At 40.2% G+C, this 16,310-nt stretch overlaps 1 protein-coding gene across 1 annotated transcript in view; it reads left to right on the top strand.

Moving 5' to 3' along the window:
* trpc5a (transient receptor potential cation channel, subfamily C, member 5a) overlaps positions 1-16,310 on the top strand; it is a 91,228-nt gene that overhangs the window by 30,495 nt on the left and 44,423 nt on the right. Inside the window, exons 6-7 of the mRNA XM_005748851.2 lie at positions 11,444-11,581; positions 14,754-14,952. Coding sequence (XP_005748908.1) covers positions 11,444-11,581; positions 14,754-14,952 — 337 coding nt within the window. The remainder of the gene's footprint in view (positions 1-11,443; positions 11,582-14,753; positions 14,953-16,310) is intronic.

The following is a 16,310-nucleotide window of genomic DNA, read 5'->3' on the forward strand; positions in this document are numbered from 1 at the left end:
CTGAATACAAGAAGCATCCTGTGAGGCCAAAACACTTACAGTACAAGAACTTTTATTTGAAACTTTGAAACTTCGGACTTGATTTTGACATTTTACAGAGCATTTTGGTTTCATTTTTAACAGTGGTTTTAAATTTGATCAACTGATTAGCTGTGTCCTCAAACAAGTTTTTATCAACTCGGACAGTTGGCTAACGTCAAACTACAGTAACCATATGAATTCTGTATATGTACAACATGCGACTGCTCGGCTTCTTGCCAGGACAAAAGTGAGAGCACGTTACTCCAGTTTTATCCCCTCTTCGCTGGCTTCCTGCCCCTTTTTAGAACGAATTTTAAGATTGTATGGCTTGTTTTTAAGGCTTTGAATGGGCTTGCCCCTCCTTATTTATCTGAGCTTTTAATTATCCACACCCCAGCTACAAGACCCCACAAAGGTCGTATAATCAGATGACTCAATGTTCCCGGGCTAAAGAAATGGAGGGGATGGGACCTTTTTGGCTATAGGCTCGGTCCTATGGAAAAGCCTACTTCGGAACATCAGATGTGTTCAGTCATTTAGAGACTTTCAAGTCCTTCTCAAAACTCAAACCGTTTTCTCTTGCTTTTAGTTTGTGTTGAGACATCTCGGAGCATCCCTGTTTTATTGTATTTTATATTATCTTATTCTAGTGTTTTCTCTTATCTTTATTGTCATTGGCTTATTGCTACCCGAAGCTGTAAAGCACCCTGGTTAACTATTGTTGTTCTAGATGTGCTATATAAAAAAAGTTGAAGCTGAGAGGTGAATGAATCTGAGCTTGTTTAACATTTGACTGAAGTGCAATCTGACCCTAAACTTGTCCCATGCTGTTTGCCTACAACCTGTTGGATATTAAAGTTAATTATAGATAGATTTATTATAGATAAATCTAAAGAATATAAGAAATAAAACAAAAACATTTTAACTGTAGTAGTTATTAATTAATACATTTCTTGAAGTTTTTGAGAAAGCAGCTTACAGTGCCGAGTTTCTGTGATCCAAAAATGACTGCACGATGCTCCATTGCTGAACTGAAGGGAATAATTTGAAAGCAGTGTAAGAAAGAAGGGCAGTTTGAGTGGGTGGAGAGAAAGGAGAGCCAGAGAGATCGATGGAAAGGAAGAAAGTGTGACAGAGAGAGATTTCTTTTTCTAAAAGACAAAATAAAAAAAGAAATCAGAGAGGATTAACAGAAGAAAGGCCTAGCACGTCAGATCAAATATGAATACATGAATCAGCTTCACGGAGCACACAGACGCACACAAGGGCTTTAGGGTATTTGCATATGGATCACAAGCATGTGGACAGCCAAAATGAATTAGTGTTAGCATGGCTTTGAGTTAGTGTATTGCTTTGTTTAGATTACATCAGGCTGTAGAGAAATTGAATTAACTGCTGCTGTGTAGCAGCGGTTAACATATTTCTTAGTGGTTTAGCGGTTGAGGCAAAATGCCCAGAAATTGTATTAGCTGGAAAGTAGTTTGTGTAGCAGATTGCCATTTAGTGTCAGAAGCAGGAGGAAGTGCGGTGACCCAAGCGTGTGTGTGTGTGTGTGGTGGGGGGTGGAGAATGAACTGGTTAGCTCAGCATCTTTTGCACTGGCTGAAAATCATTATCGCACTTTGATATTGACGACACGGCAGGACTCTTTGGACCACTGACTACATTTCCCTGTAGTCGCAGTGCTTGGAGAACAAAGTTTGATATAAAGATTTGGTAGCTTGTGTACGGCAGCCTGGCTACATGCAGGTGGGCAACAATGTCATTTATTAGAGGATGTTTACTATCATTTGAAGTACCAGCAGTGTTTGTGGGGAGAAGCAGTCAGATAGAAGATGGTTTCACAGAGATATTTGTTATATTTTGCTGGGAAAATGGGAAATAGTTTAAGCAGTTTATTGAAATGTGCAAATATACAAGAAAATACAGTATAGAGGACAAAACAGAGTTTGTGGATTTTTAACAAGCTTTAAAATCAGTGTTTAATATGAAAACCTTTATTCTTAGCCTGAACTTCAGTCTTCAGGAATACTTCTCCAGGCTTCTTGAAGGACATTCAAAGCTCTTCATTGGATGCTGTGTTTTTGTTCTGTTCTCTGTCGAGATAATCTCACTGTGTTTCAGTAATGCTTTTTCTGCATAAGTAGCATGTTTGACATGATGCTAAATGAAGCTCTTATCAGTCAGATAGATGGTATTGCAGAGTGGATCAAAATGATACTACAGTGTAGGAGAATGGTTTTTGTTTAGCGACTATTAACGTTATGGATTTATTTATTTATGGGTGTTGTTTAACAGCTACAAAATCTGCATTATGTCTTCAATACATCTGCAGTTTGAGTGTATTATCTGTATTTCCTAATAATGATTAAATGATCTTAAACACTATAAAATTGGGCATAATCAGCCCATATTTACATTCTTTTATCAACTATGGGTTAGAAATGCGGAAAAAAACAATTGTGGAAAGATGAGAAGAAACATCTTGCTTCATTAATGACTGTGTGATTCTTCCCTGCATTGGTCAAAAATACGACGTTGCTTTATTCAGTATGAAAGAGTCTGAGCTGCAGTGAGCAGAGGATTCTCAGTGGAAATTACTTTCCTAGGTATGTTACTGAAAGGAAGATGAGAGCTGAATCATTTATAAATGTTCTTCAAGTTGTGTTTATTACCAAACATCTCCACAAGCATCAGCAACCTGCACTAAAAAACACAAGCAGCCAGTCATACATTGTGTTTCCTTAATGCGGGCTGAATTTTTTAGGAGGCCTATTTTGCTTTGTCTGGTTATATAACTTAGCTGTGATTCAAGTAGCCAGGAGTTCTTATTTCCCAGCATCAGCATAAGTGGGACCCCAGTAATAAGTAACAGAAGTAAAGAAACAACAAAAAATAATGACATCAGAAGTAAACGTTGCCATGTTTTCAGTTTTTCTTCTGTCCCTTTAATAGTTATCTCTCACTGTGAGTCCTCCATTTGTTTGTGTTCCCTATCTACATATATATAATTTTTCCACAGATTACTTTGTTATGTGGTTACCAGTGGGTCTTTTCCCACTGTCATTATTTAGTTTAGCTGTGTTTTTTTTACTTTTTGTGGCTGGTTTATATTTAGTCTCTGTGCCCTCAGTTTAGTCACACTGACCTACAGACTGCTCAGCAGACCACTCAAACTAAATGTGCAACCCGGGTCCCTTGGCAACTGGTTGCTGGAAGTTGCTAAGAGAAATTAGTTGCAAAGATGTTTTTTCAGTGCAGTGCTGCACTGAAAAAACATCTTAAGATTTCTTTGGTTTATATTAGTAAAGAAAAAAAGGGATTGGCTGCCTGCGGTTCACATGGAAGACAAAGACTTGTCTGGAAACACACTTTTTAGTTTTACTACCACTTGGCAAGTAGTTGGTGAGTGTTTGCAGACAAGTTGTTATAATCCATACTTCTTAGTGACTAATTTCACTTAGCAACTCCCAGCAATTTCCGGGAACCGCTCATCAACACGTTATGAAAACATATTCTTCCTTAGAAGTAAGAGGTTACTATGGCTTTGCCGACTAGTCTGTAGACCTGTGTGACTAAACTGACAACTGAAATTGTATTAGCTGGATGGTAGCGTGTGTAAAAGCAGTAACCCAAACATGTTGAGGGTGTGATAACAATGAACTGGTTAGCTCAGCTGCTTTTGCATTGGCTGAGACTTTTTTTCTTACATTTGGATTTTAAAGGATCCCAGAGGAGTCTTTGGAGCGTGACCAGTTCACCGCATTTCACTAACACAGTGCTTGTGGAATTACGTTTAATGTAAAGCTTTGGTAGCCAGTTTGTGCCTAATCACACACCAACCAATTTGGAATTACACAATTTTCCCTAGTAACTGATGGGCCTATAGTGGGTCTCTAATCGGTCTCTAGGTCTATGTGACTGAGGCTGAAGTCACAAGTTGTCCATGTCAGGAAAAAGTTTGAGAACCACTTCTTCGTGTTCCTTTCCTCAGGTCACATAAGAGGTGCTGATCTCTTGCACGCTGGTCCTGTTTGCATCAGCACAGGTGTGCCAACAAATTAACCAATCAATGAACACAGACCCACTCAGGGAAAGAACAAAATAGATGAACAAAGTAGAAGAACATGCTGCCAGCCATCAAGGGAGCTTTAAAGGAAAGTGAGGACAAGTAATGTACATGACTAAAAGATTCAGAGCATTTCTAGATAGTGCTTCGGCACATTTGCCAGATCTTTCATCTGTGGGCTAAAGTAGGACACAGAAGTCAAGTTTGAATTCTTGTATAACGGTTGCTGTGCCCATCACGTAACCCGCAGAGGCTTCCTGAACAAGCGGAAATGCAAATAATGTAAAAGCCTATTCATCTCGCAGCACTCCAGGCTGCTGCTCCTTTCAGCAGGTTAACATGAGTCATCACAACTCGACCGAGCCTCTCTCTGCGAGGAGTTTAATAAAAAGGAGTTTGGGTCCTTTTTGGAGAGCCTGGTTTCACACTCTGCTAATTTCCTTGTCTGTGCCAGCTCCCTGGAGTATCTGCTGGATGACTCGGTGCATTTATTAGTGATGAAAATACTTTTTTTTTTTCTTTTCATAGTCTGTGTCCTTATCATCACAGCTAACAGGAATGAAGACTTTTAATAAGGAATGCTTATCTAACATGAGTCTTAACTGGCCACTGCGCTTCCCTGTAATTCACTATTAATGCTCGTCTCTGTGATTCATTCCTGCATTTTTCTCCATTCACTTTGCTAATGTCGTTTGAAACTCAGTGGGCTGCCAGCAGTGCAGATTTCATGGTATATTTTTCTTGCTGTTGTTATTGTGTGCGGCTGTGGGTGCATGTGTTGCTGCGTGGGCGTGAGTTGTTTTTTGTTTTTAATCTCTGTTCAGGTCTTTAAATGTTTTATGAAAGAATAGAGACAGTGAAATCCTGATAAACAAGCTGTCCCGATATAAACCTGGCATAAAATACATACAGTGACAAAAAGGCCTGATCAGCGCTGACTTTACTTCTTTTTTGGGGGGAAATTTGAATCTTTGTTGTTACATTGTGTTGATGCTTTGAGGGATTAGAAGATATTGTGTGGTCATTATACAAGAAATGATCTAAGAAAACAGTCGTTCAGTTTACAGATTAAAGTGCCTTTGAAGCATTTTGTTTTGCAGCAGTAACTTTGAGGTTTAAAATGATATTTTATGATACTAATAAGTAAAATAAGCCTTCAGTGTAACTTTTTTTTAATACACTCTTATAGTTTAGTTAAGCAGCTCAGTGATTCAGTACTGAGACTGTTGTCTCTTAGCACGAGACGCCTTCTGTTTGGAGTTTGCACATTGTTCCTGTGCTTAAGTAAAGTTTCCTGGAAGCTTTGGTTTCTGCCCCCCTGAAATAAAATAAAAACTGCTTAGTTAATGCTGCAGATCTGGGCCCACAAGAAGCAAATACAATATATATTTTTAATATCTTATTTTGTGGCCTGAGCCATTGTCTTGTCAGAACCTTCTGTTCTTCACTTTAGACACAAACACTAAACTGATCAGATTTAGGATGTAATAAAAATTATCCAGGAGGGATAAGGAGAGAGCCATGGTCCATGGCCACCACCTCCAGAAATCATCCCATTTGTGATTTGTGTGTGTTTTAGTGTTGCTTCTTCAGTGCACTTGTTTCCACTTTCATTTGCACAAAAGCAGCTGAACTGGATTCACAATGATTTATGGTTTCTAAGTAGACAGACTAATATACCTGATGGTTTACTGACTTTGTGTTATACTGAGATCAACGGTCTCCTGAGTTCTCTTAAATGTTTTGAGCGATGTAACTTGATCTTTTGATGATCTTCCAGAAAGATCTGGCCTGTAGTGAGCATCGTAAGTCAGGAAGACAGGTTGTTTTTCACATTTAGATTTGACATTTTTACAGACACCCAGCTGCGCACTCATATTGGTAGTGGCTTGGCACGGCATACATTTAGACTTATTTTTTTTAATCGAGAAATGCTGCCCCCTGTTGCCCATTAGATTTTATTATATCCAAGTCCAAAATTTCCCACCTCTCAATTTTTCCCGCACATTTCACCATGGAAACATCTGTATATTTCTCAAAACACTGAAGATGTGGCGTTTTAAAATTAGAAATTTTACATTGGCTAGATTTGCTTTGGTTTTTTTGTTGGGTTTTTTTCCCTGGATTGGTCGCTAAATTATTTCTACAGGAAACACCCCCATGTTTACATCCCTTAAAGTCATTTTCAGACAACTCTCTCTTGCCCCGACCAGTAAAAGTACTGTGTGTTATGTAAAGCTGCTATTGGATTAGCATGAAAGAGTGTGGTTTCTTTGCTGCAGGCACACTGAGATTAAGTTTAAGACTTTATCCTCTGCAGTTTTCACACCACTGACCCAGCCTGCTGGGAGAAGGAGGCAAAGCGCTGCCGGAGAGAGACCGTGGTAATCAATTTAAGTTGGACTGGAAATTCATCATGGTGGCGCAGTGACACTTTTCCAGTGCTAGCATGAAAGACGGAGAGTGTGAGACAAAAGGAATTTCAGTACAAGACAGCAAAACCTGATAAGTATCGATGTGTGGTTGCTGTTTGCCATTAAACATGAGCTCATTTTAAATGTATACTATAGGTTTTGGCAGTCGGGTGAATATATCAGCTGTTTGTGTTCTCCATTGCTCGTATTTTGTAATATGTGATAGTTTATTTTGCAAATTGGATTCTGGATCAGTTAAATTTAGAAAATTATTAACTTGTACAGTGGAATAAAAAAACGGGTCCCAGAGCTGGCAGTTACATTTGGGCCATATTAACAGTCTGGTTTTGGGGGCAATACTAAATTACTAAAAAAACTGATGGTGCCTGCTTCCTTTTTTGTCAGTATTTCAAGAAAATGTATCAAGCTGGAGGCCTGATATTAATACAGAGCCGGTGTCTCAGCTGCTGCGTCTGACAAGTTACTAAGCTAACAATATATTCCAGAGCACACGACAGCTAAGCTTTATAGTGGTACCACCACATGTTATAAGTTATATAACATGACCATTTAATTCTTACTTTATTAACACCCTTCTGCTAGTGCAATTTGGCCAAATTACAATCAATTTTAGGTAAACATGTATTTTAACCATTTTATTCTTCATTCAAAAAGAAAAGAGATCGTTAGGAAGTAAAAAAGATTCCTATCATGACGACATGTTAAAGATATATTGAAAATGATGAATGATGCTGCTGCATGTTTTTTAAATCAACCTAGCCACCTTTTTTTTTCTAAAGATAAAAAAGAATAATATATCAAAAGAGAATATCTGTGGGAATATTGCTAAATAGAATAGAATTTTTATTATAAATAGAATAGAATAAACTGATCATCATGGCATAAATTGCCACTATTCTCATTTGTTCCACTTCAGTAGGAGTTTGACTGTCTGGAATTTGCCACTCATCCATGTCTCAATGTTGATGCAAGTAAAATGTAGATCTCTTAACCTAATGTAGGTTCAGACCGGAAAATGATGTCATTTGTGTCCCCAGTTCAGCTGACCCGAGTCATCGCCCACCACAGTCATTTACCATTCACTGCCTGGATCCAGACAATGTATTTCTATCATCTTCATGCTACTGGCTGACTGACCGCTGATGATGAAATTATACCACCCACCACCCCAGCTTTTCCAGAGTGTTGTGTAATTTATTCTGATTCATTGTGAGTTTATAAGTTATTTCAGTGATGTCTCACGTTGTTCTATATATCCCAAAAACAGAGTTATGCCTGAGATCTGTTTGCTTCTTAGGTTTCTCCTTCCTGATCTGCTCTGACTTTCTGATTGGTCTAGAGGCCATCTCAAATGGTGCTGTTACGTCAGCAAGTGTTTTTGTGTCAACAGTAAACCATGACAAGCATATTTATCAACAGCAAAACAGGAAAGAAGAGAAAGGAGCAGACTGCTGTAGTTTAGTGAAGCCAAAAGATCAACTAGCTCATTAGCATACTGCTGCCATGGAAACAGGACACCATGCTGGAGCTGAGGGGAGGATAGGGTAAGGAAGAAGGGGTGAGGAGAAGAAATGCGACTGAGCAGAAAAGAAAGACAAGCGAGCAAATACAAAGTGAGAAGGACGGGAGTGGAGACCAAACTCAGAGGAGGTGGAGAATCAGTTGAGAAGAGATGCAATGTATAGAAGGGGAGAAGTAAAGAGGATTGGGGGTCATATAATGAAAAAGAAAATACACAAGATGACAACGAAAAGAAGCTCAGTGATGTAGAACAGAGGAGAAAAAGAAAACACTGAGAATGGGATGTAGCAAAGACAACTGATTTAACAAAGAGGTGAAAGAAATTGAGGGGTGGAAGAAAACAAAACATGCTAAGTTGGTGGGAAAAGGAAAAATCAGAAAATCTTCCTATTCTTATTTGTGTTGTACATCACATTTAAAGCTTTATCTAAATAGGTCCAAATCACAGCAACAGTCAATAAGCTGAAATCCATACAGTTAGTCAGAACTTTGCATACTCTTATGCTCCATAGCATTAATATGTAGTATTTATCTTGGTGATTTAAACAATAATTCAACAATGTAAAAAACATGTAGCAATTGCTGCTGCTTGTCGACATACACTAACCCTGCAAACAATGTGAACCTTTTTGTTTCCATTAAAATGGTGACATGAGTCCTGACAAAGGAATCATGTGTAATCTTTACACTTAGAAATGCTCCACAGCAAGCATCATACGGGTAAATCTGGGGAGGCTTTATCTTCCTCTGTGAGCTTTTATGACAAACCAAAGGTTACTTTCAGCACTGACAGGTTTGTAGCTCCTCTGTTTTTTCCATTTACATCTCATTACAGTTCAACCCCTAATACTGTTGGCATTACGCCAAAGGCTGTTTGTCCCCATCAGACCTTCAGGTGCCCTCTGAGTCACCAAGAACCATTCCTCTTTCCTTCCTGTCTGACTTTTCCTCTTATTTTCTTTCTCCCATTGTGTCCCCCTTTTTCTTTTCTTCTCTCTTCCTCTGCTTCCTTGTTCTTGCCAGGCCCTTTTTCTCTTTCATTTTCTTCCTTTCTTCATTCAGTACCTTTCAATTTATTTACTTCCTCCCTTCTCATTTCTGCTTTTCGATGATTAGTTTTAATCTTGGTAAAAATCCCAGGACTGTAAATTACTCTCATACTCTGAAAAGGCTTCAGAGACTGAAGGTTATCAATCACCTCGAGTCATGTCTGTGTGTCTTTGTATCTGTATAAGAGAATGTTAATAATGTTTTTCTCCTTTAAACAAACATCCTTTTAGATAAATGAGCTAAATAAACATCCAGCTCAATTTGGCACATCCACCTTCACACAAGGACGGGAAACTGTTATGAACCAAACATTTCATAGATTGAAGAGGAAAACTGAAAAACAGGAACAGGAAAAAAAACAAAACAGGATGACACCTGAAACTGTCAGTCAAAAATTATCTTCTGCAACTTTTGACAGCTGAACATTTGGTGATAACTGCAGATTTCTTCACTTCCTTGTGTTTTTTTCTGTAAGTGTGGGCTTGGAGATAATTGATCCTGGCGCATTGTATCTGCACTGTCTATAACTAAACATAAGCTCTTTTTATGAGACTGTCTGAATTTTTACCAGCTTTGCTTCAAACATTTCAGCATCCTGTAGTATAGAGTGTGGAAAGAGCTGTCCATGGTGCTGATCTTGTGATGCACTGTAGTTAGGCAGAAAAGAACAGTCCTTGCTGGGATTCCTGCTGCTAAAAAGCCATTAGGACTAGTTTCTTTGTGTGTGTGTGTGTGTGTGTGCGTGTGTGCGTGTGTGTGTGTGTGTGTGTGTGTGTGTGTTTATTCCTTAAAACGTAGCTGGGGCTTTTATTTTTGAATGTAACAGGACTTTTTTGAAGAAGGCTTCTACAAGGCTCTGTGTCATGTTCAAGAAACCGGTTTGAGATTATTTGAGCTTTGTGACATGGTGTGCTATCCTGCTGGAAGAAACCATCAGTGGATGCATACACTGTGGTAGCAAAGGGATGGACATGGGCAGCAACAACTGGGGTAGGGTGTGGTAGTTACAAAAAAATCCAGTTGTGCCAAGAAAACATCCCCAACGCCACGACACCACATGCAGCACCCTGGTGGTATAATGGTGTTCAGACAAAGCAGGATTGATCCACGCTATCATGTTGTTTACACAAAATTGTGATCCTACTACCTGAATGTCGCAGCAGAAATCGAGACTCATCAGACCAGAGAACGTTTTCCAAACTCTTATTGTCCATTTTTGTTGAGCCTGGATGAACTGTACCCTCCTTTTCCTATTTTAGCTGTGATGCCCGGTGTGGTCTTCTCCTGCTGCAGTACATTTGCCTCAAGGTTTGACATGTTGTGCATTCAGAATAACTTTTCTTCTTCGTTCTGATTCTCAGTTTAAACTTCTTGGCTATGTCTATATGCCTAAGTTTGAGCTTCTGCCACGTCTGTATGAATGTATGTTGTGTAGCTGAATGACTCAGTTGTTCTGATTTTTTTTTTCTGCTCTCTGGCTGTCAAAGACGTGAGTCTGGTCTGTTTGAGTGTCCTTAACTGTCCGGTATTAAGTCTTAAAAGGTTTCAGTTATTAATTAATTCCTGTGCCTGGCTTAATCCACTGATGCACCAGTGGATACAACAAGATAAGGATTCTAAAAACCCTGGAAAATTATCTGCAAAGGTTATCTCCTACGTGTTTACCAGCAACCTCGTTTGAAGACCTATTTTTCTTTTTACTGTACTTTGTTCTTTGCTTCTAAATCCCTGGGGGAAAAACTGTATGTTTGCATTGCTGTGCAGCAGTGTCGAGTTTAATCACATTAGCTTCAGGTGGATACCTTGTTCTTTTGTGATTGGTTAGGGGAAATCAAATCCCAATCCCAGTAGAAATCAGTCAGAGGAGTCAATGTCACAGTCGAGATGGAAATGGACCTTAACAAGATGACAGTTCACTCTGATATCCGACTACTACTAATAAAGGACACGCTAAGAGCCACTCGTGTTTTACTCTATCGGGAATGTGTGACTGTGAATAACAAAATGATTTAATTACATATAGATGGAATGATAGAAGAGGGAGAAAAGATGAAAGGGCCGCAGCCTCCTGGAGTTAAGAAAAAATGAATGAAGTGAAGAAGGAGGAGATAATTTGGTAATGGCATCAGCATCAAAATAAACACCACTGAGCAGGCAGAGGCAAATGTTTCCATGAACTTATTAAGCAGTCAGGGTGATCACATTTTTTAAAAGTGTACCCCCCCCACCCCCACCCCCACAAAAAAAAAAGCCTCTGTATGATTAATGAACTACGTTTAAAAGGGCTTTTCAGAGCTTTTTCACAAATACTAAACTGCATTTCCTCTCCCTGTTGTTCTCTTTCCAGTTTGTGGCACAGCCAAACTGCCAGCAGCTGCTGGCCACACTGTGGTATGATGGCTTCCCGGGTTGGAGGAGACGACACTGGGCGGTTAAACTGGTCACCTGTTTTATCATCGGACTCTTGTTCCCGGTCTTCTCATTGGTAAGGAAAAAAGAATAATGGGAGGGTGCAGGAGGATGGAGTATATAGATTTGAAGAAAGTGGGTGAAGGATGGGCAGGGATAGCTCAGTAGGTAGAGTGGTGGCCCCGTGATCGGAAGGTCGGGGGTTCGATTCCCCTGAACAGCTACCCTGAGGTACCCCTGAGCAAGGTACCGTCCTTATACACTGCTCCCCGGGCGCCCAATGGCTGCCCACTGCTTCACTGAGTGAATGGGTTAAAATGCAGAGAGGAATTTCCCCACGGGGACCAATAAATTACACCTTCTTTCTTTCTAAAAAGATGACAATAGATGGGGGATCGAGATTTCAAGAAGCAAGGCAGGAAGAGAAGATGAAAATCTAGATTGGAAAGGAATTTAGAAAAATGGAAATATTGAGATTCAGGAAAGTTCAAAGGAGGAAGAGGGAATTAGAGAAAATAAATGAAGAAGGTGAGAGATAAATGGCAGGAGAAGTGGAAAGACAGACGAGAAGAGGAACTGACAAAATGATCATTACCCTAGAAAGGAGAAAGACAAGAAATCAATGACATGGGGAAAAGAAGAAATATAGGGTAATAAAGTCAAAGAGCTGATGCAACCAAACTGCTGCTTTTTCAAACTGTTTTCAGGTAGTAATTAGACCAAAGTTACGGTTTACTGACTGAAGGACGATGGAAAATAAGAAATAAGGTTTTGAAGAGGACCTGGAAGTTAACAGATGTCACAGACATACGGACTGTGTTATATATTTAATCTGGTCATTTTATGTTTTAAAGGATTTCGTTTCAGAAAAATGTCTATTTATGCTGTCGGTACTGCAGTAATATGAGCCAACTAAATACACACAGATGAACTTGAGCCAACTTATGAGCCAATGTGTTAACTTGCTGAGTCATTAATGCTGGGATGCAGATGAAGATCTGCTTTTGTTCATCTTTAAAACCTTTGAGTTTAGAGAAATTGAGAAACATTTCTCTAAACATGGGGTGGCTGTAGCTCAGGTGGCAGAGCAGGTCAGCCACTAATCAGAAGGTCGGTGGTTCGATCCCAGGCTGCATCCTGGCTGCGTGCCAAATATCCTTGGGCAAGATACTAACCCCAAGTTTGCCTACTGGTGGTGGTCAGAGGGCCCGGTGGCGCAGCCTCGCCTCTGTCAGTGCGCCCCAGGGCAGCTGTGGCTACAACGTAGCTTGCCATTACCTGTGTGTGAATGGGTGGATGACTGAATGTAGTGTAAAGCGCTTTGGAGTCCTTAGGGACTGAGTAAAGCGCTATACAAATGCAGGCCATTTTAAAATAAATAACCAAAATTCTGTACAAAACTGCACATTCATTTCCATTCCTGGGTCATGGATCTTGGCGAGCATTTAATTGATGAGCACCTGATGACTCTGTAGGGTCCAGGTGGGCTAATCTCCAACATGCTGCATGGGTCTATCTGACCGAAGCAGGGGTTTGTCAACCATGCAGCAATCGAAGGTGGAAGAAGTACAAGATCAGCAGCAGATATGAGATTTCTCCAGGTTTTGATGCCTCCTGGAGGGGGGAAGAGTTTATTTTTATTTGGGAGAACTCAGAGTTGGGCTGCTACTCCTCCACATTAAGGGAGCCAGTTGAGGTGGTTCAGGCATCTGATTAGGAAGCCTCCTGGGGAAGATGTTCTGGGAGGCCCCTAGATAGAACCAGGATACGCTGGAGAGATTATATCTCTTTGGTCGTCCGGGTTACTGCTCTGAACTCCAGGAATACTTTAAATGATTTATTGACACATTCAAGAAGCAGCAGGAAACTCAATAGATATGCAAACAAGGAGGAGATCTGAGGCAAAGGGACCAAACCACAAGTCAGTCAAGAGGGAAAAACAAACTTGATATCTTCAGGAGAATTAATTGCTTTAGATATTTGTACTTTGACGAGCCAAAGACAGCTTTGTAAAGAAAATTGGTGCTTGCCTTCACTGCCATGTGCTGCTGCTTTTCACAGCCTGGCAGGAATGATGGGCGGTTCTAAAATGAAGAGTCACATGACAGTTAAAGGGCACAGTTTTCCAAAATACAAGTCAACTTACATACTGGCTCTTGTTTCCTGATTCCCCACATAAAGCCAAAGAAAAGTAAAACACTTGTTTGCAGCACATTTCAGGGATACATTTTCAACATAACTCTGTTAAACCCAATAACTGGTCTGGAAGCTCGGAGCCATCTTACAGGCTTTCTTAAAAATTTTCTTCCTTCTTAGATGAATGCTGTTAGCTCATTTTTAATGTTAGTTTACTTTTCTGTCTTTCTATAAAGCTTAAGAAGGAAGAATAATTAGAAAAGGGGAAAATATTTGCACCTCTTTCCTCTCGTTTATTACTGTGACCTTTGTGGTGTCTTCAAAAACTCCGACATGTAATTTGGTCTTAATTGAGGTTATTTACACTGCATGTTTTTGCTGATGTGAGTGAGATAATTAACATAAAGTGCTTACATATCAATAATCAGAGTGGTGCCGCAGTGGGGTTAGTTATTAATGTTTTAATTGTGTATTTAAACACACCTCTCTCTCCCTCTCGCTCTCTTTCGGCCTTATTGTTTCTGAGTCTGTCGACGTGCGACTCAGTTCGAGTTAAAAAGCATCACTGGCGTGACTCAGTGTGCCGAGGTTGCCAGCAGCAAGTAGACGAGCAGAGCAAGTAAACAAGCATCATAACGGCAATAACGCCAGCGATAACAATAACAGCGCTGACAGATGAAACACGAGGTGACGGTGGCTGAGCATGGACATTTATCGACTTACATACATCTTCTTCTTTTTCTTCCCTGTTGAGCTGAAATTGAGGGGGAAAGAACAATATTTGAGAGGACAAAATCAGTTTAAGGCATCAACAAGCATCTGAGGTGATGTTTTTTGTACTCATTAATTGTTACATAATGTCAAATTTCTTGTTTGTGTTGCTCTGCTTTGAGAGTCACGTCTCTGCAGACATTCAGTCCTGTGTTTTTATGCCTTCAAGCCACTTCCATCGGCTGATTTTATTTTAATTTATTTTTTTGGTCATTAAAGTTCATTTAATAACAAAGCAGGCTCCCTCTTATCTTGCCTCTCCTTCTTCTTTTGTGCTCTTACTGAAATCCTTTCTTTTTCCATTCTCCCCCCGTCCATCTCCCTCTCTCCATCCTCCTCAGATCTACCTGTTGGCTCCAAAGAGTGCTCTGGGAAGTTTCATTAAGAAGCCTTTCATCAAGTTCATCTGTCACACGGCATCCTACCTGACCTTTCTCTTCTTACTGCTGCTGGCCTCGCAGCACATCGCCCGCACCAACCTGCACATGCAGGGACCCCCACCCACCATTGTGGAGTGGATGATTCTGCCGTGGGTGCTGGGTAAGTTTTCGGAGGATTGTGCTTAAAAACTCTGTACCTGCTGAAATGATCTGCACTGTTAAGGCTGGCCTTTCTGCAGCTCTGACCTCAGATCTGTTGGAAGTTTCTCTGTAATTCAGTCACATAGCATCCCTTACACTGGCTGGTATCCAACAGGGGTTTGCATCTTTACAAAGATTTTCATGATCCGATCCGACAGATGTCTTCTGTCTGCCTACAAAACCAAGTTCTGCCGAAGGCAAGAACTTGGTTTGAATCCAGCTTTTAGAACCTTTGTTGTTCTTCTCTACTGGACTTAAAGACTTTACAGATGGGGACAGTAACTCTCTTTTTTTTTGTTTATTCTGCTTTTTTTGTGTGTTGTGAGAAATGTGTGCCATCAGCCACTTCAAATCACACTTTGAAGACATGTTTTCATGTAATAAAATAGTTCTGTGACACAGTCAATGAAAGTTAAGAGTCATGTTTGACAGTTTCAGCATGGTAAAGGGGGTTTCTTCAAAAAGCAACTTTGCATTTATCCTGGTAAATGGTGATGTTTTCACCTCAGCTTAGCTTTATTTCAGGGGTGGGCAACTCCAGGCCTCGAGGGCCGGTGTCCTGCAGGTTTTAGATATCCCCCTGGGTCAACACACCTGAATCTGGAGAACTTCAGGACGTGTTGAGGAGGTCATTTAGTCATTTGATTCAGCTGTGTTGGATCAAGGACACGTCTAAAACCTGCAGGACACCATCCATCAAGGCCTGGAGTTGGCCAGCCCTGCGTTATTTACAGAAAGACTTTTTTTAAGCTTCCTGTTTGTTACTTGGCTCTTCCTTGGGCAATGCGTCCCTATCAACCTGATGGAGCTTAAAAGGTTCTGCAAAGAATTATGGAAGAAACAGAAAATAGGTGTTAACCTCGTAGCATCATTATACTAAAAAAAGCTATGAATACATGTGTACATGTTTTTTGTTTTTATTTTTAATACAGTTCCAAGAATTTTCATAAAATCTGTAAAATCTAGAGGTAGAAAATTGAATGTATTCCATTTATGAATTAGACTGTGAAGAAAGACTTGCGCCACCCCAGGGAAATGAGAGACCTGATAAATGTCCTCAAGTGTCTGACAGTTTTGAAATTTGAAATCAGTTTGACAGCGTGGTGTTGTGACGCAGGCTCACCACACCGGTGGAGCCCCCTCCACCACTGCTGCAGGCTCTGCTCTCAGCAAAACTAGCAGCATCTCAGGCAAAAGCGTCACGGTAAATTAGTCATTTTCACACATGAATTCAGTTCCACTTGGACTTTCTCACAATGATAGGTGTGTTGACACTGTTAGAAGTCCTCAGCTGGGTTTAGCCAGGGGTGTTGACTG

Source organism: Pundamilia nyererei, unplaced genomic scaffold (genome assembly GCF_000239375.1).
Source record: "Pundamilia nyererei isolate P.nyererei 1_Seehausen unplaced genomic scaffold, PunNye1.0 scaffold00231, whole genome shotgun sequence".
NCBI classification, from domain to species: Eukaryota; Metazoa; Chordata; class Actinopteri; order Cichliformes; family Cichlidae; genus Pundamilia; species Pundamilia nyererei.